The sequence below is a fragment of the Schistocerca cancellata genome, chromosome 4, assembly GCF_023864275.1.
Source record: "Schistocerca cancellata isolate TAMUIC-IGC-003103 chromosome 4, iqSchCanc2.1, whole genome shotgun sequence".
Taxonomy (NCBI): Eukaryota; Metazoa; Arthropoda; class Insecta; order Orthoptera; family Acrididae; genus Schistocerca; species Schistocerca cancellata.
The window spans coordinates 301,552,509-301,577,256 of NC_064629.1; the positions used below are offsets into that span (position 1 = coordinate 301,552,509).

The window sequence follows — 24,748 nt, forward strand, 5'->3', positions numbered from 1 at the left end:
TAATGCGTGGGCTCTCCTATTTCAAACAAGAATATAGTTGCCTTAGGTTGCAAAGGATTTCTTTTTTTTGCATATACACATTTTTCTGAATGCTAATTTGTCTCCTAATAACACTTGAGTATGCTAATCATTTCGGTAAAAATTAGTGACAAGTGATAACTTTATCAGTGATTGTTTTACCTCTTTTGGGCTTAGAAATTGACATAATACCCACTTCTGTTTCCAGTTTCCTAGCTTGCTGTACTTCATGCTCACTGACATTGAATTCTGATGTTATTTTCTTTCGCCTGAGAGAGTATCTAAAGTTAGGACTTGATTTATTTATTTTTTTTCTTTTCAGATCACTTAGAGTAGCCACTTTCTCTTTCATTAACAATATCATGGCATCAAAATCTTTGGCTTTCTTAACAATTCCATCATCTAATTTATTCTCCCTGACAGGAACTTCAACACTGTAATCTAATGCTCAGTACACTTTCTTCCCCCAAGACATGCTTTGCTTTTTATAGCTTACATTTGCCACATAAGGCCTTGCTGTGATTTGGAATGGAATTAAGTTTCAAAGGAGAACACCTCAAATAATCTAAAGTTTTATTTGCATCCTGTATACTTTAACTTTTTAGTACTGACTTATGAAATGTTGCTTCAGGGTCATATAGATTCTTCTAGCACTTAACGTCTTGGGCAAAGCCAAACTTACTAACCTCAAGGATATTTGTTGTAACTTTCTGTCTGTCTTCTAAGTTTCTCAGTTGAGCATCCATTGCACAAACAGCGTGATCGAGGTGGTCCCATAGATTCTCAATTTTCTTGGAATCGGGAATTTGGTGGCATGTGGACTATAGTAAATTCGTCGTCGAGCTCTTCTAACAACGTGAGTTCACTATGAGCTGTGTGACACGTTGCATTGTGGTGCTTGTAGATGCCATCATGCCAAGGAAAAACAGACTGCATACAGGGATGGACATGGTCCCCAAGGATAGATTCATACTTGGGCTGATTCATTGTGTCCTCCAGAATGACAAGATCACCCAGAGAATTCCACAAAAGCATTCACCAGTCTGTAACACTCCCTCCTCCAGCCTGGACCCTTCCTACGAACCAGTGGCCATCTGTCCAATGGAACATAAAACATGATTCATCTGAAAAGGCTGCATGTCGCCACTCAGTGGGTGTCCAGGTGCAGTATTGGTGTGCAAATTCCAGCCTTCACCGCTGATGGAGAGCAGTAAGCATGGATGCATGAACCATGTTTGCTTTGGAGGCCCATATGCAGCAATGTTCACTGAGCATTTGTTGAGAAGACACTGTTGGTAGCCACTTTTCTCATCTGAACAGTCAGTTGCTTAACAGTTGAACATCTATTCATCCAGACACAACTCCTGAGCCTTCATTCACTCCTGTCATGTATGGCTCATGGTGTACCATAGTTGCTTTGGAGCAGAGTTTAAGTAGCATGATTTTCCCATACACAGTATACTTTGACCACAGCTTCATGTGAACAGTTTATAAACTTTAGCATTTTGTAAATGCTTCCACATTTCATCCAGAAGCTAATGATCATGCTCCTTTGGATGGCTGATAAATTGCTCCATTTCTGCATTACGACAATGAATGCACTGTTTTCTGCACCCCCCCCCCCCCCCCAAACACACTTTATTTACCTTCTACTGCTAGCACTGCCGCCGCCACCTGCCATCTGTGAACGGTTATTGTACATTGACATTGGCGACAGTCACATTAATGTGACTGGACTGTGGATGACCTGTCTCACAGAAAGCCAGAGAGAAATGATTGATGCATAGCAGTGATTGTTGCATTGTTTTCATGGGTGTACAAGTTCCAAGGAAGCTAGTGGAGGTACACGGCACACTTTCTTATCGCTGTGAGCCAGTGGTTAGCTGCAAAGATAAATACGATATAATTTCAGAAATTACTAAATTAATAAAATGGGATAAATTTTCACACTTAAAAATAATTTGGCTGTCTAAAATACCGATATTTAAATATGCTTATTTGACACCCCTGCATCTGAGGCAGTAGGTGTCAGGCCAGGAAGAACTTAGTGGGAATGACCCTTTCTTCGTCACTGTAAAAAGTGTTTTGATGTACAGTTTATTTGTGAGCCCGTTCATAGATAACCCATCAGTATTTTTAGATTAGAAAGCTTGCAGTCTTGGGAATCATTTTAGAAGACTGGGTTGTGAACGTAAGGCGGGGGGGGGGGGGGGGGGGAGGGGGAGAACTTGAAAAAGTAGTCAGTTTTCCAAACTAGTGTAGCTCCAAGAATAAGAGTTGTAAGCCCATGTAATGCTTACCATCTTCTAACAGATCTTTTAGGAACAATTTGATGTAGGAACCCGAGCTTTTGGTCTCTCACCTTTTTCTGAATTGTATTTTGTGTTGCAAGTGAAATGAAGCATGTTAATTGTTTGTACATAGAATGAGTACACATATTTCAAAATAAAAACAAAATGGAAGTTTGATTTTTTTCTTAAAGTTATTAATACTACTATGTTTAAAGTAGACCATAATTCGTTTTAAAAGATGTTGCTGCCATAAATTATGATTCAAAAACATTTTAATAATGATTATCAAACATTTCAGTAATTAGCACATAATTTTTCTTTAAAAAGTCTTTAATGTTCAAATGTAAGTCATAAAGAATAGTGTACTTTTAAGTTAGCTATGTTGTAAGACAATGTACACAATTTCATAAATATTTTCAACGTTTCTCGGCCCTATCAGCAACTGTATAAATATTAATTTTAATTTTAAAAACCAATAGCCTCAGTTGCAAAGTTTACCTAGATTTACCTAGGTTTCAGTCGGGATAACCCAACCTTCTTCAGAATACAAGTAACTACCGTTTTTCCATAGTGGACATTGTCAAGCTAAAACTACAAATCCATAAATTATCGTCAGACTGTAAAAACTTATCTGAAACTGCCTAGGCCTCACTTCGCGACGGAGTTCCAGTACAGCACTCGTGGCTGCCGCATCGCATTCACGAAGTGGGGCCGAGTCAGTTTCAGATAAGTTTTTACAGTCTGACGATAATTTATGGATTTGTAGTTTTAGCTTGACGATGTCCACTATGGACAAACAATAGTTACTTTTATTCTGAAGAAGGTTGGATTATCCTGACTGAAACCTGGGTAAATCTAGGTAAACTTTGCAACCGAGGCTGTTGGCTTTTAAAATTAATACTCAATTTCAGCCTTCTGTCATAAATAGTTTTTAACCAATGTGTACCAGAAAATAAAAAAAGTGAACGTCTGGAAAATTTAACTTAAAGTTGAAGCTTGTTGGTCTACCTACCCTGCCCAACACTAATGCATCCGAGCCCCATATTTCTTGTTTGTGCTGTTCTTCTCCCTCTTGTTTCTTTTTCAGACTACTTCTTATTCCTGCTTCTTTTGTGGCTGCCAACACTGATTTCTCTGCTTCAGTGTCTCCTGCTGTCAATAGCAATTGTAGCCCTTTGCATATTTAGTGTACCAGGCACTCCCATCATTTATATCACACTGACCCTCAATGCTGCACCATCATTACATGGCAGTGCATCCAGCAAACGTATTTTCAAAAAAATTTGTCCTACTAGAACAGTTTTTTGTATCTGTTCTCATACACAACTGTTAAATCTCCCATTGTGTTTTGAGTCGTACTGCATAATTACTTCCTTAATAATCTTGTGCCACTAAGACATTAGAGACAAAAAAAAAAAAACAAAAAATGCAAGTGAGAACAAAATTCTGTTTTTAACAAAGCTGTCTGTGTGTCATGTGAGCAGAACTTAAAAATTCCTATAATTTTGGGCATTTCTTCAGAACAGTCTCCTTAAAGTAAATTTTTTTCTTGTTCAAAAATCTACAGATAATTTTTTAAGGTAAAAATTAAAAAAATCGATTTTTTGACAGTTATTCATGTACTAGTCCCCTTCATTTTCTACCATTGATCTCTCATCATTTTTCACTAGTTAGTGCTGCTTAGTGGTAGGTGGTCAAAATGTACCTTTCAGCAACCACCAAATTAGCTCTCTGTCTTCCAAGAGGAACAATGCTAGAATGAAATCCACCTTGATGGATGCTCAAGAAGCCAAACTGGTTATTATATTTGAAAATTTGAGAAAGTTTCCTTGTATGGGTGGATCATGTTGATAGCACAGTACCTGCTACTGCCTCTGAGGCATCCATCCCAGTCTTCAGCTACCCTTTTGGTGTTAGGAGCTGGTGAGTACTCTGTGGAGATTTAGATGCTATGTACCTGCAGAGAAATTTACTTCAGTTTTGGTAATGAGAGCAAATGTTTCTAAATTTATAAGGAGCAAGATGAAAATGTGTTCCTCAAAATCATTAACCTTTCAACTTAATCTGATAAGGTAGTACAGTACTGCTGAGAAGGATGGGAGGCAATCCTCCATGATGTAAATTTTGACTGGTTGCTTAATGGTGGGAATTAAAAATTTTAGTTCAGCATGCAGATTTTTTGCCTAGATTGATATTGAGCGTAATTTATCATCTGTACCATACCTGAGATGGCAGCAGACAGTCTTAGAGCTGGCATTAATTAAAGCTGGAGAACAACAACATGTAGATGATAATTACAAGAAGATAGAACAAACAAGATATCCCTAACAAAATGGGAAAATAATTGAAGTTTGTGGCCTTTACAGTAAATGTGTGAATAGTTAAGATTCAGTGTGTGTGTTGTGTGAGTGAGCTCGAGGAAATGAAGTGGAAAGCCCAAAGAGAATAAATTGTGTGTGCAAAATACACACACACAAATATGTAAGTCATTTATAAACAAAAAGTTACTGCCATGAAGTTATTGAGACACTGACACATGAGTTGTGGTATTATGCGTGTCTCTGTGTAATTAAGAGCTATTGTCATAAGTCAGCCTGAATCATAAACATGAACTTCCTAGTTCAGACAAGGGTGGGAGTGTTTAAATTAACATTGCAATAATGAACAGACAGATAACTGTGTGATGGTTCACGTGTTAATTTACACGTTTCCTGGAGTACACTATTAACGTTTTTTGTTTGAGGTATATTTATGACATGGGATTCTTCATTTTTGTGTGTGTGTTTCAGCATGGTTTATGAATAAATTAATTCCCCTTCTGTTTTAGGGTCGCAAAGAAGTAACATTTAATTGTGCAAGCATGACATTCTATTGTTTTGCTGTTAAAAACACAGTAGTTATTCTGAGAAATTTTTGATTGGTGCACATAATTTTTGTAATAACATTGTATACCAAATTGAACATTGATTATTCTTGTAATGCTGGTAATTAACAGTTGTGACAATTTCATGTAAATTTCAATGTTTTCAATTCCTTTGTTCTAGTGCAATGGGCTCATTAAGATGGGACATAGTGGACTTATCTGGAAGGCTTTGTCAAGAACGTCTGTATGTGGCTGCAGAACAACATCACCTGCAGGCATTGAATGAAGATGTGAGTCTTATTGCTGTTATTATTTAACTATTTTCTTGAAGATCCATTATGTATGAAATAAAACCTGTTTCTTAGCAGGCAGGATATTCTGAATAATCTCATGCATCACTTAGTTACCAATAGCTAATTAACAATAGCCTATATCTAGCTGTTATGAACATACTGTATTGATACTGATACTGGTTGGGACACTGATAAGGTGATAGTCAAGCAGATTGTGGCAATACAATTGCCGGTCCTGCCAGGTACAATGGTTTGGTAAAATTTGTTATGTGGTATGAAATCTAAGGAGAGCAGCAGTACCTAAGAAGAAACATTAAAAAAACTGAAATAAATGCAATAATCACTACAGACGATGGGCCCAGAACATGTTCACTATGTTTGATAAAGGCAATGGCAACTTGGTGCATCCCCGAAAGTGTTTTTAGTAACAATGTGATCCACATTGCTTACCCTTTCTTTACCAGGAAAGGGCTATACAGGTTTAACATATTCTCCACAGTCCAGATTTACATTGATTGAAGCCTAATGATAATTCCTACAACGCATGGATATTGAGAGTGTCTTTAACTTCACCCCTGGAATGAGGGCATGGTGTCCTTGAAGAAGCCACTCACTGTAAAGCTGTTACAGGGGAGCCTTAAATGGTCTATTCACAACATCTAATACTTGAAGTTGTGAGGTCATGCCACCAGGAATTATTACCGGATTTGTACGGATCTTTGCTATCAGATCGTTAATTTTCTGGCTGAGGTGTCCCCTGAAAGAATCCAGCAACAACATTTTCGGTCCTTTACGCAAAATACATTGTGTTCTGTTCCAAACAACATTGTCATTCATTCCTTTTCTTAGCATCTATAGGCAGTTTTTGTTTCAGTATCATTTTCCTGTGAAGTATCATGTATGGGAGGATCTCCCTTCCATCTTCTAGTGCACCCACCATTCCTGTTATTCTGGTCCTTTCATTGCCAGAACTTCTTATAGGAACACATTTAATGTATTTGATGGCATATAAAAATATACAGGCATCTGATTGGTGTTGCCCTTATGGCCTAGCAAATATTAATGCCATTTCCATTAATTAATTATGTGAGGCTGATACACAAGTAGTTTCTCTTCAAATGCCATGGGCAGTCACTGAGCTAGCGTTCTTTTGCATCATAACATTAGCCCCTCCCTCTTTGTCATCCACACCCCACCAGCCAGTACATGCTTTGAATTCAGTGATGTGTGTTGTTGGAATTCTTCATTATCTCCAGTGCCCTCATTCGGATAATTTCTTTCGTAACTGGGAAGCCTTCATTACATTTTTCTTGCACATACTGAACAACCTCCTGCTACAATTGGTGAAAACTTCCCTGCTTTGGTCCCCATAAGTTTGGAATGTAGAAATGGAATTCTTTTATTTATCTGACACCCGCAGGGGGCTCAGCATTTAGTTGCTGGATACGGGCTTGGCGACCCCGGGGTCCGTGAGCTGGGGACTGGAAAGCGCCACCAGTCCTCAGTACCGTAAGCTCTGAGCGTGCTTAAACGACCACTGTAAGGCACGACAGTGGAACGTTGTACAGTACAGAACCCGGGGATCTTGGCTTAACTGCCTGGGTCGCGAGGATGGTATAAACCTCTATAAAAGAAACCTCAGTCTCAAGGTGTGCTGTGGGCCGAGGAGACGCAAGGCTGTTGAGGTAGAACAGTTGCTAGCGGGCGACCTCTGGGGAACCTGCCCCCCCCCCCCCCCCCCCCCCCTGGTTGTATTAGGCTTACCCAGGCAAATGGGGCTCTGTCTGGGTGGACATTCGTTTCCCTAGCTGCTCGTGGTACCACCATGAAAAGAAATACGAATAGTGCGCAAGCACGAGTCTCTAAGAAAGGAAAGTTCAATGCTTTACGGTATGACTCCCAATCGTTCCCTTCCCTGCCCACACCAGGGGAGGAACGGCAGTCTAAATTACCTGGTGAGACGTATTCTCCTCGATTTCTGGTTTGCAGTCAAACAGATGGGGACTCATTTCTGACCACAAAGCCTCAGTTTTTTGTGGAAAATTTAGAGGACAAGTTTGGAGAAGTTGAGGGCATGTCTAAAATGAGGTCTGGAGCAGTCATACAGACAGCATCCCAGCACAGTCACGGGCATTGCTTGCTTGTGACAAGCTCGGTGATGTTGCAGTCTCCATTACGCCTCATAAGAGCCTCAATATGGTTCAGGGACTTATTTTTCATCGTGACCTGTTGTTGCAGTCTGACGACGAGCTCTGTCCAAATCTGAAACGCCGTTGTGTCCACTTTATACGATGTGTCTTCAGGAGACCTAAAGATAGTAGGAGCGCCACCGGCGCCTTCATTTTGGCTTTTGAGCGAGACACCCTGCCCAAGAAGGTCAAGGTGATGATATATCGATGTGATGTTAAGTCTTACGTCCCTCCTCCCATGCACTACTTTAAGTGCTGGAGGCTTGGGCTTATGTCATCGAGTTGTGACGCAACCTACCTGTCGGGATTGTGGCCGTGCCTCCCACCCCAACGTCCCATGTTCACCCGTTGGTGTCAACTGCGGACAGAAACATTCACCTTTTCATCTTGCTCGTCGGACTGCGTGGTTTATCAAAAAGAATGGAAGATTATGGAGTACAAGACCTTGGACAGGCTCACTTACACAGAGGCTAAACGCAAGTACGACCGACTTCACCCTGTGCGTATTTCATCGACATTTGCTGCAGCAGCTTCAATGTTGCCATCCCTGGCAACGAGCCCCCAGGCTCAGCCGCTTTTTGTGGTCCCTCCAGCCCGGCCGTCTATTCCTGCCCCCCAGGTAGTTGCCTCTTCTGTTGCTCCCCTGTTATTAACATCGGGAGTAACAACCCCTCCTTCTTTGGTGACTTTAGTCCCCACCTCTGAGCCAGAGAAGTGCCCGCCTCCTCCAGCTCCCCTCGAGCAGAAGGGATCGCTTGGTGCCCTCCTTTCCACGGTTACTGCCTCTCCAGATGTCAGCCAGTGGCTGAAAAAGCCACCACCTGAGGGCCCTAGGGCTTCCAGGTCTTCCTCGGTCCATGAGTCTGGGTCAGGAAAGCCCAGCCAGCGTGATAAACCGAAGGACAAACGGGACCCTGTCAAAAAGAAGAAAAAGCAAAAGGAGAAGGACATAGAGACGGAAAAGGAGTTCACCACTGCACCTGAAGATGATATGGAGCATCTAGCGTCCACTCAGGAGCTAGATATTGTTCGACCTGCAGCTCCTATGGAAGCTGATCAGGCTACTTTGCAATCGATGATGGCGAACGCTTCTAAGGCATAACCTATACCCCCCCCCCCCTTCCCCGGTTCTTTCATGTATTCACAGTCGGATACCATTATCTTCAATGGAATTGCCGTGGTTTTTTCCACCACCTTGCCGAGTTGAAACAGCTTTTGTGCCGCTTCCCTACCACTTGTCTGGCCCTACAGAAAACCTGGTTTCCTGTTCAGCAGACCCTATCCCTCTGTGGCTACTGGGGTTACTAGAAGAACCGTGTAGAATACGATAGGGTGTCTGGCCGTGTTTGTGTTTATGTTCTTGCAACTGTTCCTAGTGCCCCAGTGCCACTTCACACGGCTCTCGAGGCTGTGGCTGTTAGAATCCGGGCAGGAATGGAGCTTACCATCTGTTCCCTCTACCTTCCTCCGGATGAGGTTTTCCCTCTTGCTGACCTAGCTGCCTTGTTCGCCCAGCTCCCCCTGCCATTCGTCCTTTTGGGGGACTTTAATGCCCACCACCCTTTATGGGGTGAGGCGCAGATCTCGGGCCAGGGTAGGAACGTTGAGGCTCTCTTGGCACAGCAGGACATTTACCTCCTTAACACTGGTACTACCACATATTTTAGCTTGACTCATGGCACATACTCAGCCATTGACCTCTCTCTTAGTAACCCAGGTCTTCTTCCATACCTCAGTTGGAGGGTCCACGACGACCTCTGTGGTAGTGACCACTTTCCTATCCTGGTTTCTCTTCTTCAGTCCCAACCCCCTGACCAGCTGCCACGATGGTCTCTTCGTGGAGCTGATTGGGCAGCCTACACCTCAGCTACTATGGCCATTACCCCGCTTCCTGGTGACATTGATTTGGCAGTGGACGAGGTCACTATGGCCATTGTTTCTGCTGCCGAGGCAACTGTCCCCTGCTCTTCAAGTACCCTAAAACGTAAGTCAGTCCCTTGGTGGACACCAGAGATTGCATGAAAGACTTGCACCAGGCGAACGGCCTACCCGACGGGAGGCCCTAGTCACATGACATCACCAAAGATTGCAGAAGCTATCCGGGACCGCCAGCGAGCCCTGCAACGACACTGGCGTCATCCTTCCCTAGAGAATCTGGTTTCCTTTAAAGGCTGCGGGCCCAGGCTCGGCGGTTAATCCGGCAGAGCAAACAGGACTGCTGGGAACGTTATGTTGCCACCATAGGTTCTTGCACCTCCCCATCTCAGGTGTGGTCGCGGGTTCGGCGCATTTTTGGCTTTCGCCCTCATGCGTCTGTCCCTTGCCTTTCTCTTTGGGGTACACTTTGTACTGACCCAATTGCCATCACCGAACATGTGGCAGAGTACTTCGCTCGTATTGCCGTGACAGCAGGCTACAGTGCAGAATTCTGTGCCATTAAAGAGTAGGCTGAGCGTACGCAGTTGTCGTTTCACACGCACCGTTTGGAATGATACAACGCCACGTGTAGTGAATGGGAGTTCCAAAGTGCCCTTACAGCTTGCCCCGATACCTCTCCAGGTCCAGACCGAATTTACAACCAGTTTTTTCACCATCTCTTGGCGCACTGTCAGGGTGAATTACTTGCCCTGTTTAACCGCATGTGGATGGAGGGCATTTTCCCAACTCGTTGGCAGGATAGCATTACCATCCCGGTGCTGAAACCTGGCGCAGATCTGCTGGTGGTTGATAGCTATCGCCCTATCAGCCTTACCAACGTTATGTGCAAACTGGTGGAACGGATGGTGAGTCAGCGGCTCATGTGGATCCTCGAAGCTCGGGGCCTCCTAGCCCAGCAACAGGGGAGGGGGCTTCCGTCAGGGCCGCTCATCAATTGACAATTTAGTCTCGCTAGAGTCGGCTATTCGTACAGCTTTTACTCGGTGAGAACATCTAGTTGCTGTTTTCTTTGATCTTCTGAAGGCGTGCGATACCACTTGGCACCATCATATCCTCGCTACGCTGCACGAATGGGGCTTACAGGGTCCACTTCCGATTTTTGTATGGAATTTTCTCTCAAATCCCTCCTTTCGGGTTAGTTGGCATTTATTTTAGCTCTGCTCATATTCGGGAGAACGGTGTCCCGCAGGGCTTGTTTCTCGGTGTTACCCTCTTTTTGGTGTTGATTAATGGTCTTGTGGCTGTGGTGGGCTCATCGATCTGTTCCTTTCTATATGTCGATGACTTTTGTCTTTATTACAGTTCTCCAAGCACCAGTGTCGCTGAAAGGCAGCTGCAGGGAGCTATCCGTAAGGCACATTTTTGGGCATCCACCCATGGTTTTCAGTTCTCAGCCTCTAAGACCCGAGTGATGCATTTCTGTAGTCGTCGAATGGCCCACCTCCATCCAGAACTCTACTTTGCCAATGAACTCCTTCGTATTGAGGAGACGCATCACTTCCTTGGCATGCTGTTTGATGCTCAGCTCACTTGGACACCTCATCTTCGCGAGCTTAAACAACGGTGCTGGCAGTACCTCAACATCCTTCGCTGCCTCAGCCACACCATTTGGGGGCTGCACGAACAACCCTCCTACAGCTCTATTAGGCCTTAGTCCAGTCCCGTCTGGACTACGGGAGTGTGGTGTACGACTCAGCAGCACCTTCAACGTTGCAGATCCTCGACCCGATTCTCCATTGTGGCGTCAGACTGGCGACAGGTGCCTTCCACACTAATCCGGTGATTAGCCTTCTTGTAGAAGCTGGAGCCCCTCCCCTACGATTCCACCGATAACAGTTGCTTGCGTCATACATCGCCCGCGTCCATGCCTTGCCTGACCACCCAAACCGCAGGCTCCTTTTTCCATCTTCTGCACTCCCCTCCCTACGATGGCAGCCTAGGTCGGGTCTCCCGATCGCGGTCCGCGTTCGTTCACTTCTCTCATCACTTGAGTCCTTTCCCCTTCCTCCATCCTTCCGGCCCTCTTTTTCTACCCCTCCTTAGTCCCTCCCTCGCTTGCGGCTTTGCTTGGATTTGTCCTGCGACTCCAAGTCATCCGTTCCACCTGCCAGTCATTGTCAACAATTCCTGGCTCTTCTTGCCTCGTTTCGCAATGCAGATGTAGTCTACACCAATGGTTTTGTGGTCGATGGATGCGCTGGGTTTGCTTTCATCCACAGCAATTATGTTGAGCAGCATTCCCTGCCTTGTGGGAGCAGTATTTTCACTGCGGAACTGGTTGCTCTTTATCGTGCACTCGCTCACCTTTCCTCCTGCCCTGGGGAGTCACTTGTCATATGCAGTGGCTCCCTGAGTGGATTGCAAGCACTCAACCAGTGTTTTTCTCGGGATCCTTTGGTGCGCGGTATTCAAGATGCTGTTTTTGTTCTCACCGAGTGTGGTCGTTCAGCGACGTTTGTGTGGACCCCGGGCCACATCGGCATTCCAGGAAACGAACGTGTCGGTCGGTTGGCCAAGCAGACCACCACTTCGCCATCCCTGCAGCTTGGTCTTGTGGAAAGAGACCTCCGGTCAGCCCTACATCACAAGGTCCGAGATGTCTGGAGCTCTGAATGGTCTGTCTTGAACACGCCAGATAAGCTCTGCATGGTCAAGTCATCCACGGCCGTATGGAACTTATCCTTGAGGGGCACGCGTAGGGACTCAGTTGTTCTCTGCCGTCTCCGAATTGCACATACGCTGTTGATCCACAGCTATCTGCTTCGTCATGAGAATCCGCCCAAGTGTCGCTGTGATGCAGGGCTGACAGTGGTCCGTCTTCTGATGGACTGCCCCCTTTAACCCCCTTTGCAGCAGTCCTTTAATTTACCAGCTGCACTTCCTTTAATTCTAGGTGACGATGCCTTTATAGCTGACTCAGTTTTACGTTTTATCCGTGCAGCTGGGTTTTATCACTAGCTTTAGTGTGGGCTTCCTCGCATGATTTCTCAGGCTACACCCACTCCAGCGACTTTTAATTGTGACGTGGATACCAAAATAGTGTCTTTTATGGTAACAAGTTGTGTTGGTACCTCTATCAATGCTTTCCAGCTGGAGGTTCTTCATTTGTAGTTGAGTGGTTGACCTTTTACCTGATCCATCAACCACTGTAGTCTGTTTTACTCTAGTCAACTATTTGCTCTGCTCCTTTTAAGTGTCCTCTATTTTGTGTTACTGCGGTGTTCATTTTAGCTCTGTACCCCTTGGTGTTCCCTCCCTCTGGGTGCAGAGGTTACGCTTTTACTGTATAAGCCTTTTACAAATATGTCTGTTTGGAACAGGGGACTGATGTCCTCGATGTTTAGCCCCCATCAAACCCCAAAACCAACCAACCTATTTATCTGATGCCACATATGAACATTTGCTTCTGTGACACCAAATTCTCTTCCTACTGCACAGTTTTATTTGGTCTGTACATCATAACTCACTATTAACTTAAAATTAGCATTGTATTGTACACATGAACCAATTATGAACTGTTAACTCATTTCTAAACAGAGCCATTGCTGTTATAGCATTTGTTATCATTTGCTGCAATTTACAGTTGTTACAGCACTGACAGTAGAAGCAATTTAAATGACAATAATACATTGGCCTCTTATTTAAACCCAGGATTACATTACTTCTTTTTAAACGTGGTTTCGGCATCATTACCTTGCCATTTTTATGTTTTCAGGTTTTAGTCCAATGTTCTACATGCCGTCTCCTGATCCAGTTAATGTAGTTCAGATTTTTACCATCATCTTAATGATATGATAGGTTGCGATCCAACAGGTGGAATTGTGGCCCCTGCCCCTGCTAACCTATCAGCTTACTCAGTACCACTAATACCTGAGTGGCTAAGGCCCATAACAGGTTTACCCTTTTGATTTACTCTCACAAGGGTCTCATGGCAGTGATCATAGAACTCCTTGAAGTGGCTGATACAGATTTCGGAGCTGCTTGGTTGCCTGAATGGCTGTAGAATGCTGTGGATCTTTGTGGCACCCTGCAGTTGTTATATATAATTAAATTGCACTTGAGTGTGGCATATACATAGTAAATAAAAATAAATCATGGTATCCTAAATTGCACTTGAGTGTGGCAATTGCAGATCATCTATTTTCGACCCATCAGTAAATAGACACTGTGTCCAGAACAGTATTGTGGTTGTTTCTTCTACTTTTCCCTACTTCCTGTTGTTACATAAAAATATTTATTGAAGCAGCTGAAAGTAGTTACATAGTCAGCTGGCATTTCCCCCATCATTTCTACACTGCCCAGTGACATTAATATGACCACCTGTCAAAAACCTGGATAAGCACCCTTTACAGTGCGGACCACTGTGAGACATGCAGGAAGAGAGTCAAAGCTGTTCTGGAAGGTACTAGTGGGAATGTAGAGTCATGCCAACTTAAGTGCCGTGGCCAGCTGTGCTATGTGTCTCAGTTGAGGATCCATTGCGCAAACAGCCCGATTGAGGTGGTCCCACAGATTCTCAGTTTTGTTTAAATCCAGGGAGTTTAGTGGTCATGGAAATTTGGTACACACATTCAGGTGCTCTTTGAACCACTTACTTACACTGCGAGCTGGGTGACACACTGCATTGTCCTGCTGGTAGATGCCATCAGCCAAGGAAAAACAAAGTATTTAGGGGTGAACATGGTACCCAGGGATAGATGCATGCTTACGTTGATCCACTGTGCATCCGAGAGAGATGAGGTCATTCAAGGAATGCCATAGAAACATTCACCAGACCATAACACACCCTCTTCCTTTCTGAACCTTTGAACGATTGTTGCAGGGCTGTACGCGCCAACGGCCATCTGTCTGATGGAGCATAAAACGTGATTCATCTAAAAAGGCCACCTCTCACCACTCAGTGGATGTCCAGTTGTGGTATTAGCATTCAAATTCCAGTGGTACTCTACTGTTGCCTTGATGCCTGTTTTGGATAGTGCCATTTTGCCATGCATGGTGTACTTCAATCACAGCTGCACACGAATGGTTTACGGACTTAGCTGTTTTGTAAATACTTCCATCCTTGGCCTGAAAGCCAATGATGATACCCCTTTGGACATCAGATAAATTGCTCCATTTCCACATTACGACGATGACTTGTATACTCTCCATTGCTACTGCTGCCAACAGCCATCTGTGAGTTGTTATTGTGCATTGATGTTGAACACAAGTGATGGTCACATTAATGTGACTGGGTGGTGTATATTTACCACATTCATTATATTAGTGTGGGACTCTGAATATCTTAAAAATTTCCAGTTTTTAATCTGTTTGCCCTTGCTGCTGCCTACAGCATGATCTCCAACCCGGCAGTGGGTGTGCTGCAAATTCTATTGGGCTCTGCACATGCTCGAGCTTCTTAGCAGCCACCTTCTGTTCTACTGTAGCCCCATAAGTTATCATAGGTTGTGTTCGGTGCATGCTCTTGGAACTAAGACCCAGTGTTTTCTACAGGCCCTCCTAGTGCACATAAGAACATCTTTTGCTTCTGAACATATATTCTCTATGTGAGGGGTCCATTTTAGTTTCTCATCCAGGGTTATATGTAGATACTTCACTACTCCTTCTACAGGTAGAATTTCATTGAAGGGCTTAAGGTTCTGGCAGGTGTCCTTGTAGCGTCTAGTGGTGTTGATCACCATCAATCTTTGTGGCTACAACCCTTTGTCTACTCGGTGTGGTCTTGATCTGTCTACACATAGTGGTCTCATTGGCATGCTCTTCTATATGGGAGCATGCTGGATTCTTAAGATGACTTTGGAGACAGGATTGATGTTGTGGAAAGCTGCAGACAAAAAAAAAATTAGTGTACCTAAACAATTCTCTATTAATCCAATAAACTTGAACAATCATTCAGATGTGCCCTTACCTCTGAAGCAGTGTGGCATTGATTCTTAGTATTTCCACTCGTAGCAACAGGTGAGACAGGTGAAGCAAACAGCCTGTGGAATACATGTGCTGCTCAGGAAGTGGCACGCTGACTTGGTATAGCTTACATGCTTGTGCTGAGTTGTGCCTCTGATGTGGATGTGAGCCAGCCAGTCTTCCAACTTGCAGCAAGTCACAGCAATACTCACAGTCTTAACTGTAGTTCAATGGTGGTGGCTGGAGAGCAGCAGTGGACAGCTAATGGATTATGCCAGTATGGAGCTGGGTGGCAGCTTGTCATTCCTCACCCATGAAATGACAACAGGATCGAGGCTACAGAGTCTTGTGGATGCGGAAGAGTGCAGAGCTGCCAAGAGTGGGGATGGTTAACTACCCAGTGTTGATTCAAAACCTGGTGCCAGTGGCATTGGCAGCTACGACGTAGTTATGATGTGGTTCGTAGGCTGTGACTGACACGGGCTGGATGCAGCTACGTTGGCCAGCTTGAAGACCACATGAAAGGCTGGAGTCGGGGGGGATTAAATGCAGTCACCCCATGATGACTCTGTGGAAATGGCTGCATTTCTGTGCTGTGCAGAAATATCTCGAGCAGACCCACTGACAGAGGTCCAGCTGTTGTCATGCAGTAGACACTGAAACTGCAGATGTTCCTGAAGGCTGGTCCAATCTCAGGTTGTTGACACTAGGAAGAGGTGGTGCTGAAACAGCTTGCTGTTGCTGAACTGGCAGGATATTGTCCAACAATGGTCAATGCCCAGCTCCTGGCACTCTGTCTTTGGCTCTGAGCACTACTATGGTCTATCCTGTTACAGTATGTTGATTTTCACGTAGAGGAACCTTAGTTAACCTCCTTACCCTAACGTGCACATTAACCAGTTTTCCTAATGTCTTTAGAAGAATGGAGGACAGACTGATGGCTCTCATGCTCGTAGTTTCAGTATGATCAATTATTCTCCCTGGCTTCAGAATGAAAACAACTTTCACTTTCTTCCAAGCATTAGGAATGAGTCCTTCAGCTAGACTGGCTCTTAACAGTCTACGTAGTAGTCAGATTAATCTTTCTACATCTACATCTACATTTATACTCCGCAAGCCACCCAACGGTGTGTGGCGGAGGGCACTTTACGTGCCATTGTCATTACCTCCCTTTCCTGTTCCAGTCGCGTATGGTTCGCGGGAAGAACGACTGTCTGAAAGCCTCCGTGCGCGCTCTAATCTCTCTAATTTTACATTCGTGATCTCCTCGGGAGGTATAAGTAGGGGGAAGCAATATATTCGATACCTCATCCAGAAACGCACCCTCTCGAAACCTGGCAAGCAAGCTACACCGCGATGCAGAGCGCCTCTCTTGCAGAGTCTGCCACTTGAGTTTGCTAAACATCTCCGTAACGCTATCACGGTTACCAAATAACCCTGTGACGAAACGCGCCGCTCTTCTTTGGATCTTCTCTATCGCCTCCGTCAACCCGATCTGGTACAGATCCCACACTGATGCGCAATACTCAAGTATAGGTCGAACGAGTGTTTTGTAAGCCACCTCTTTTGTTGATGGACTACATTTTCTAAGGACTCTCCCAATGAATCTCAACCTGGTACCTGCCTTACCAACAATTAATTTTATATGATCATTCCACTTCAAATCGTTCCGTACGCATACTCCCAGATATTTTACAGAAGTAACTGCTACCAGTGTTTGTTCTGCTATCATATAATCATACAATAAAGGATCCTTCTTTCTATGTATTCGCAATACATTACATTTGTCTATGTTAAGGGTCAGTTGCCACTAGGAAGCTGCTAGTTGCAGCAAAGCCAGGAAAATTCCATCTGGATCTGAGGACTTGAAGAGTTGAAACTTTCCACTGCCCACTGGATTTTAATGAAATCAACACATTCTTTGGCAGAGTCCCAGTTCTCCTATTATTTACCTGTAAACCAGTACCTCCCATGTGCAGACAGAGTGAGGTGGCACAGTGGTTAGCACATGAGACTTGTGTTCAGGAGGATGACAGTTCAAACCTGCACCTGGCCACCCTGATTTAGGTTTTTTTCCTTTGAAAGATCATGGCCAACTTCCTTCCCCATCCTTCCCTAATCCAATGGGACCAATGACCTTGCTGTTTGGTTCCCTCCCCCAAATCAACCAACCAAACTTACAGGTGCAGAATCTTGGTCTGAATCATCTGCGAGAGTGCATTGGGGGAAGTGAGTCTTGAGTAGTACATCCAGCACCTCATGCACCACAGGATATCTTCCAGCAGGATTGCTTTGCATGCCTAATACCAAGATTGTATTTAGCAACTGTGTCCGTTCCTTCTTGCAGTCATAAACAGTCTTCTTACCTGCTTTCCTTGCAATTCAAGGCTGTTGTTCCACCAGGGTACATCGCTGTTTATGCACTTCCTGGTGTTTGGAGAATTTTCTATGTGCAAGGTCTTGGTGGTGGACACAACTTCATCAGTTATTTCCTCTAAGTGTATTGGATTTCTTATCCAAATTTTAACTTCAGGTAAGTGGGGGAATAATCTGTTTAACATCTATTTCCATCTCAAACTTATTATACATTTGGTCAAAGAAGAATGGTTCCATTGCCAAATGCCTTTCATGTAACTGCCCATTAAGATATGTCAGTTACTTCTTCCCTTCTTCTCATTTCCTTAAGGTAGGTTCCCTACCACTATTAAAGAGATCTAGGTTGCTCTTCAATAGATATTGAAGTAGGTACTCACTCCTGTTATTGGTGTCATTGCTTCCCAACACTAGGTTGTGTACATTGGCATCACAACCAACCAGCAGTTACTCATTCAGCAGCAAGCAGCCATGTAGCAGTCTCCCACTTTCTGGGGTGGAGGGGCATGGTCATTGTAAGGAAGGTATGCCGAGACCAATTCTGGTTACATTGTATGCCTTCCTCATGCTGGTTCATTTTGATGATCAATAAGTCCCAAGAACAGAAGTTTGCCATCAGCATGAATCAAATTCCATCTAATATATAAAAATCAATGTTTGTTTGTTTGTGTTTTATGCACTGTCGTATAGTTCATGTGATTGCAATAAAAGTTTGTCAACTTATTGCTTTCACTTGTGCAAAGGTTATAGGTGTAGTGCAATTAACTTGCAGTAGGTGGCATATGTGTTGTACCAACAAATTTATTTGGAAGGGCACTAAAGTAGTGAGATGACATGTTTGAATGTGACAGAAACATATTAGCATTGTACTGTCCTACTCATTTTGATGCCAATAGGTGTGCGCTATATCTGATCAAAATTTTCTTGTGCAAACAGTAATTTTTCTATTTTTTGGTGAATTGTGTAGTCTCCCACAGTGATTCGGACACCCCTGCCCCCTCCCACCCTTGATATGGAGCACAGGTCTGAAATACTCGACCAAGCTGAATGCTGAATTCTATAATGACGGAGCTGGGAGCTGTTTCAGGCTCTTACCTCGTCCCTCGACACAGCTCCAGGCCCTGATTCAATTCACAATTATATGATCCAACACCTGAATTTTCCCCAAAGGCAACATCTCCTCAAGGTCTTAAAGTATCTTTGGCTCCAAGGTGCCTGTCCATTGTAGTGGTGAGGTAGCTTAGTTGTCCCAGTTCTTAAGCCAGGCAAGAACCAATGTCTCTCGACAGTTACCAGCTGATTAGCCTGAGCAGTGTACTCTGCAAGCTGTTGTAAAGGATATTTGCCCACAGATTATGTTGGATTCTCAGATCGAAAGGAATTTTGTCCCTCTATCAGTGTGGTTTCCAGGAGGGATAGTTCACTACCAACTACCTGCATAGGTTGGAAACAGCAATCCGACAGGCTTTTTCTAAACGCCAACACCTTGTCACAGTCTTTTTTGAGCTGCATAAGATGTACAATACTGCTTGACTTCATCACATTTACTCACTTTCCACGACTGGGGCTTTCAAGGCCCCCTACCAGTTTTTATTCATCAATTTTTAACCCACTGGTTGTTCTGGGTTAGAGCTCCCCACAGGTCCAAGAGAACAGCATCATACAGAGCTCTGTGTTGAGTGTCTCTTTCTTCATCACCATCAATGGGCTACTGACCTCTACTGGGCTCTTGGCCGCCCTGCACTGTATGTAGAAAACATTTTGCATTTAGTACAGCTGCCAGTCGGTAGCCTCCGCTGAACACCAGCTCCAAGGTGCCATCCAGCAGGCTTGTGCATGGACTCTTTTTTTACATGGTTTCCAATTTTCTCCCACAAAAATGCAGGTCATATAAATTTTGTCATTGTACCACAGTTCATCCTGACTTGGAACTCTACGTAAGTACCAAGCATATGGACGTTATAGCACAGTCCCATTTCTTGGGCATCCTTTCTTATAAAAGGCTCCGTTGGCTGCCCTATATTCATCACCTGAAGACTAGCAGGCGGGCGGGCAGTCTTGATCCTACCTCGACCATACCTATTATACCAGCTATTTTTGTCATCCCTCTTTTACTATGTCTTAATTGCTTTGAAAAGATGCAGTTAGCACTACTATGAAGGCAAGACCTTCCGGATTCCTTATCCTTCATGCCTGTTGATGATGAAGGAACAGCTGAACAAATTTTTATGGGTCCTCTGAGTAACATATTTGGGGTGGCACAGTTGTGAGAGACACCCTCCCCACCCCCCTCCTCCTCCTCTTCACTTGCTGAGGCCATCTACTAACTGATAATTTCTCTCACCTTATTTTACTACTGCCAGTTCAGCTGATGTTTTTAGCCTTCTCACTTCTACCATTATGAATCTCCATACTAGAAGGCATTATTTATTCTGTTACTGTCTTAGCCATTCATCAGGTTGAGGGGTCAGATGTGGCTGAGGTATCTCTCGCCACAGATGAGCCCGGAGGGTGGTGGTGGTGGTGGTGGTGGTGGGAGGTCCCTAATCTGCTCTTGGACCTGCATACTGGTCCAAACCATATACTTTTACCTTTGTTTCAATTAATTTTCATTGCTTTCAGTGCCTCAGTTTTACAATTCCTACATACTGTCATAATACAGTTGGATTTCTTTCTGATGTCATTAACTTGAGATGGCCTATTTCTTGAACAAGCAGCTGATGACCTTGCTAAATAGTTTCTTAACTTACCAACCTACCAACTTTGGATGTTAGTATTATTCATTCTTTAATAATGTATTCAACTACTAATACTAGTAGTAGGTTTGCTTACTCAAAAATATCAGTGATTGGTGAGAATGTTGTTGATATTTTTATGATTTGTGAGGTAATAAACAGTTTGAATTCGAATTTGATGGTTGCATACTACCATAGTTTGGAGTAACCTTGTTGTGGGATCATAGCTCAATTGTAGTATCACTGTCAGAAATGAGTTTTGCTGTCAATGTGACTAGTCTGTTCACTACATTTTTCTGCATTTCAGTGTTTAAAGCTGCTCTCCCGGAAATTTTATTGGAAACAGGTTTCACAATTTACTTTATTTTCTTTATTTTTTAATATATAAAGTCAGTTGTTAATGAGTGCCAAAATTATTACATGATTTTAAATGGAAAATACTTGTTTTTTTTTTGTGTCTCCCACTTGTGTCAGGGCTGACCATAAAAATATCCAAACATACAGATTATGCTTAATGAAACTTCCCGGCAGATCAAAACTGTGTGCCAGACCAAGACTAGAACTCGGAACCTTTGTCTTCGCAGGCAAGTGCTATACCAACTGAGCTTCCAAAGCATGGCTCACAACCCATCCTCACAGCTTTAATTCCGCCAGTACCTCTCTCCTAACTTCCAAACTTCACAGAAGCTCTCCTGCAAACCTTGCAGAACTAGCACTCCCAGAAGAAAGGATATTGCAGAGACATGGCTTAGCCACAGTCTGTAGGATGTTTCCCGAATGAGATTTTCTCTCTGCAGCAGAGTGTGCGCTGATATGAAACTTCCTGGCAGATCAAAACAGTGTGCCGGACTGAGACCTGAACTTTGGAAGCTGCAGAGTGAAAATCTCATTCTAGGAACTATGCTTAATGTTATTAACTAATGTTTGTTAAATTATTTAGTTTTTGTGCTGCTGCTTCCTTAATCACTCAAATCAATTTTGATTTTATTTATAAGATCCATATTTGTATCTTTTAAATTTTAATGAGATGTTTCTCTTCAGATTTTTTAAGCATTCTCACTGGCCTGCAGTAAATGAATCGAATAAATGGGTACAGATACTTGATATATTATTTTGATACATCATTTCCAGTTGAATTTCAGTGCTGGATTCTACTAGAAAAGTAAAAATCATTCTTGTGTTGTTAGCATTTGCAGTCATGGTTATTTACATAGCAGCTGTGATTTCTGCATTGATATTTCTCCAGTTCTTTTGAATATCAACTTGTCATTGGAACACTCAATGTAGATTTTCCTCTGTTTATTATGTAAATCTTTCCAGGTAAATGCTGGTTCAATTCCTTCACAAATATGTTTCTTCAACTTTGCTCATATGAGCACGTGCTCCACCTCTAAGTGATACTGATGTCAACATGATCTTCCTTCTTCCCAACCTTACACATCTTTAATGCTAAGGTATAAGTCCTTCTCATAAATGAAAGTGGTATGGCCATTTACTCTACAGTACCAGAGTTTATATAGACACTTTTGAAGATGGCCTTCATTCCTGGTTTGGTGGAACTACATTAGTTAGGTATCTTCAAAAGAATCTCTTGTACTGTTTGACAGCTGTGAACTTCTTAGTTGACATTTCTGTTATTACTCTTCATATTTTATGTTATTATGTGCTCATTGTGATTCACATTGCAGGTTACATGTGAAACATCCAGTTTGGCCCAGCTGGCCTGGGTGACAGCGCAGCAGAGATATAACCTGAACAGGCTTATTGTGTCACGACCAGACTGTACTCCTGCAGTTTGCTGTCAAAAGGCAAACACATTTGAACATACATCATTTATAGATGGTTACAAAGCTCTGGGGTTTCAGGTGAGCAATATTCTTTTCAGTGATTACTATGTAATTCTATTAATGAGCAACAAAAGAAAGTTACTTACTCGTTCAGATATTGTGTAGAAGAAATAACTTATAAAACTGTGTCAAAAATAGTAAAGTTCAAATAGTCTTAATATTATTAATGAAGGGAGCTAGTTGCACTGTAGAGTAGTGGACAGGTGTTAACTGACTTCAAGGCTGTTTAGCTTTCAAATTTGTGAAAGCTTTTTCCATGACTTTTTACCAAATGATGATCACCTGAATAATATAGTTGGTTGGATAGCAATGAATAGGCCTAATTTTAATTACTTGATAAAATTATTCAGTTTGGTAACTAAATAAATTCAGACTCTATATTAATCATCCTTCAACATAATTGAAACAAAACAGAATGAAACATCCATAAAAGAATGGAAAAACGTACAACTGATAACTTCTGTGTTTGATTATACTGTGCAGACTCTCAACAGTGGTGCTTAAATATTTGGTGATGTTGGATTTATGAAGGTGCAAATTTTTGTGTGTATTGTTCTGTTTTCTGTTTAGGAAACATCATCAGAGATTACGTTTGTTGGTTCTCCAATGTAAACTTGCTCACTAGCCAAAACTGTTGAATTGTTCATTTTTACCTGCAAAAAGATCAATCCTACCATTGCCAAACATCGTCACATCAGCATGTATCGTAGAGTTTGTGTGGCAAAAGATTTGATGCTATTTGTTTTATTGAGCACTAAGATCAATTACTTGTATAATTTCAATCCATATTTTTTTCTGTTTGTGTTTGTGAATCTTATGGTCCCACTGTACATCCTAGCATGCTATTGATTGGATCTCGATAAAACTTTAGTGTAGAAGAACCGAATTTGGTGGTCCAGTCATCTCATTGCATGATCTGCTGCTGCTGATTTATCCATGTAGCCCAAGTAGCAGTTGATCTTCTGTTCTTAAAGCTAGATGTTGATCCTTACTTTTCCTATTTGCACTTGATTGTATGTGCAAAGGATTTTGTATACTGCCACTGAGGTAAGTTTGGTGCATGTATTCAAATAACTGAGCACCTTTCTTGGCAGTTTAAGCACTATGTTAATACAGTGTTATCTTAGCACTCTGCCCATATGATCTGTGGCCTTTTTTATGACTGGAAGGAAAACTTTCCCTTTCGCTGTTTGTTTTTTGTTAAAAGTTCCAGCTATTATAGAATGCAGTACGTTATTAATTTTTTCATCAGAGTTACCGTTTCTCCTAAAAGTAATTCTCCGATTATTCACTTCTTTCTCTGAGTATTGTGAATCACAGATTTATTTAGCCTGGTTCACCAATGTCCTAATCATCATCTTTCTGCTTGAGAAAGTTACTGGATCTTGCATGAAGGTATCTGTCCATGTGAGTTGACTTCATTTAAACTTTGTGCTGTGGAGTTCTACCAGTTTTTCTGAGTACTAGTTTATCGAAAATTATATCTAACCTTATTTCCGTTTTTCTTTGTAAACTGTACACTAAAATTAAGATCACCTAGAAATGGTGAGAGCTGTCTTTCTCTATGAGACCACATGAAAAGTCTCGTCGACTTACTGAAAGCTACAATTTTATTTTTCTGAAGGGCAAAGTTTTTCATACAGAAATTTACAACTGCTTTGCTTGTCAACACTGTCACAGGTCACAGTAGCAGAGTGCTAAGAAGACACAGTATTGGTACAATATTCAAATCGACAAGAAAGGTGTGTGAATGTTTTAATACTGCAAAGGACCCTCACCACTCACTTTTCACAGAAGGAGTACACAAAATCCCTTGCAGATATGGTCAAGTGTACGAAAAGAAGCTTCCGAACCAGAGGCACACAAATTCTCCTTCCAGCCTGCTTGCTCCTATCTCTGCCACAACCAAGAAAACAACTCAACCTATAACTCTGGAGACATGAGTGCATGTGTACTGAAGCACAGTGCTTAAAGCAGACCAGCTTGGGTTTCCGCAAGCATGGCAAGCTTCATGAGACCCGTGCAGCCTGCTGCACCTGACAACAGGTTGCGTTATCAATCCAGCATGTTTAGCTAGATATACATTTACGCAGGTAGTTTCATTGCAGCTCATTTATCATAACAGTGGAAGCTGCAAAATAAACAAACCAAACTTAAAGGCGATTGAGGAGAAATTAAGAATTGGGAATATATACCATTCACAAAACAGAGCCAAAGCCCAGCTGGGGAAAAGTTTTTGTGTGTTTATGAGGCAGATTCAAATAAATCGGTAGGGGTCTCATAACGCATCTTGTGTA

At 42.8% G+C, this 24,748-nt stretch overlaps 1 protein-coding gene across 2 annotated transcripts in view; it reads left to right on the forward strand.

Annotated features, from left to right (window-relative positions):
• The window catches only part of LOC126183295 (GTPase-activating protein and VPS9 domain-containing protein 1), a 303,063-nt gene that overhangs the window by 46,143 nt on the left and 232,172 nt on the right, over window positions 1-24,748 (forward strand). For both annotated transcript variants that reach the window (XM_049925134.1, XM_049925135.1), the window contains exons 2-3: window positions 5,354-5,462; window positions 22,293-22,469. In XM_049925134.1, coding sequence (XP_049781091.1) covers window positions 5,354-5,462; window positions 22,293-22,469 — 286 coding nt within the window. The remainder of the gene's footprint in view (window positions 1-5,353; window positions 5,463-22,292; window positions 22,470-24,748) is intronic.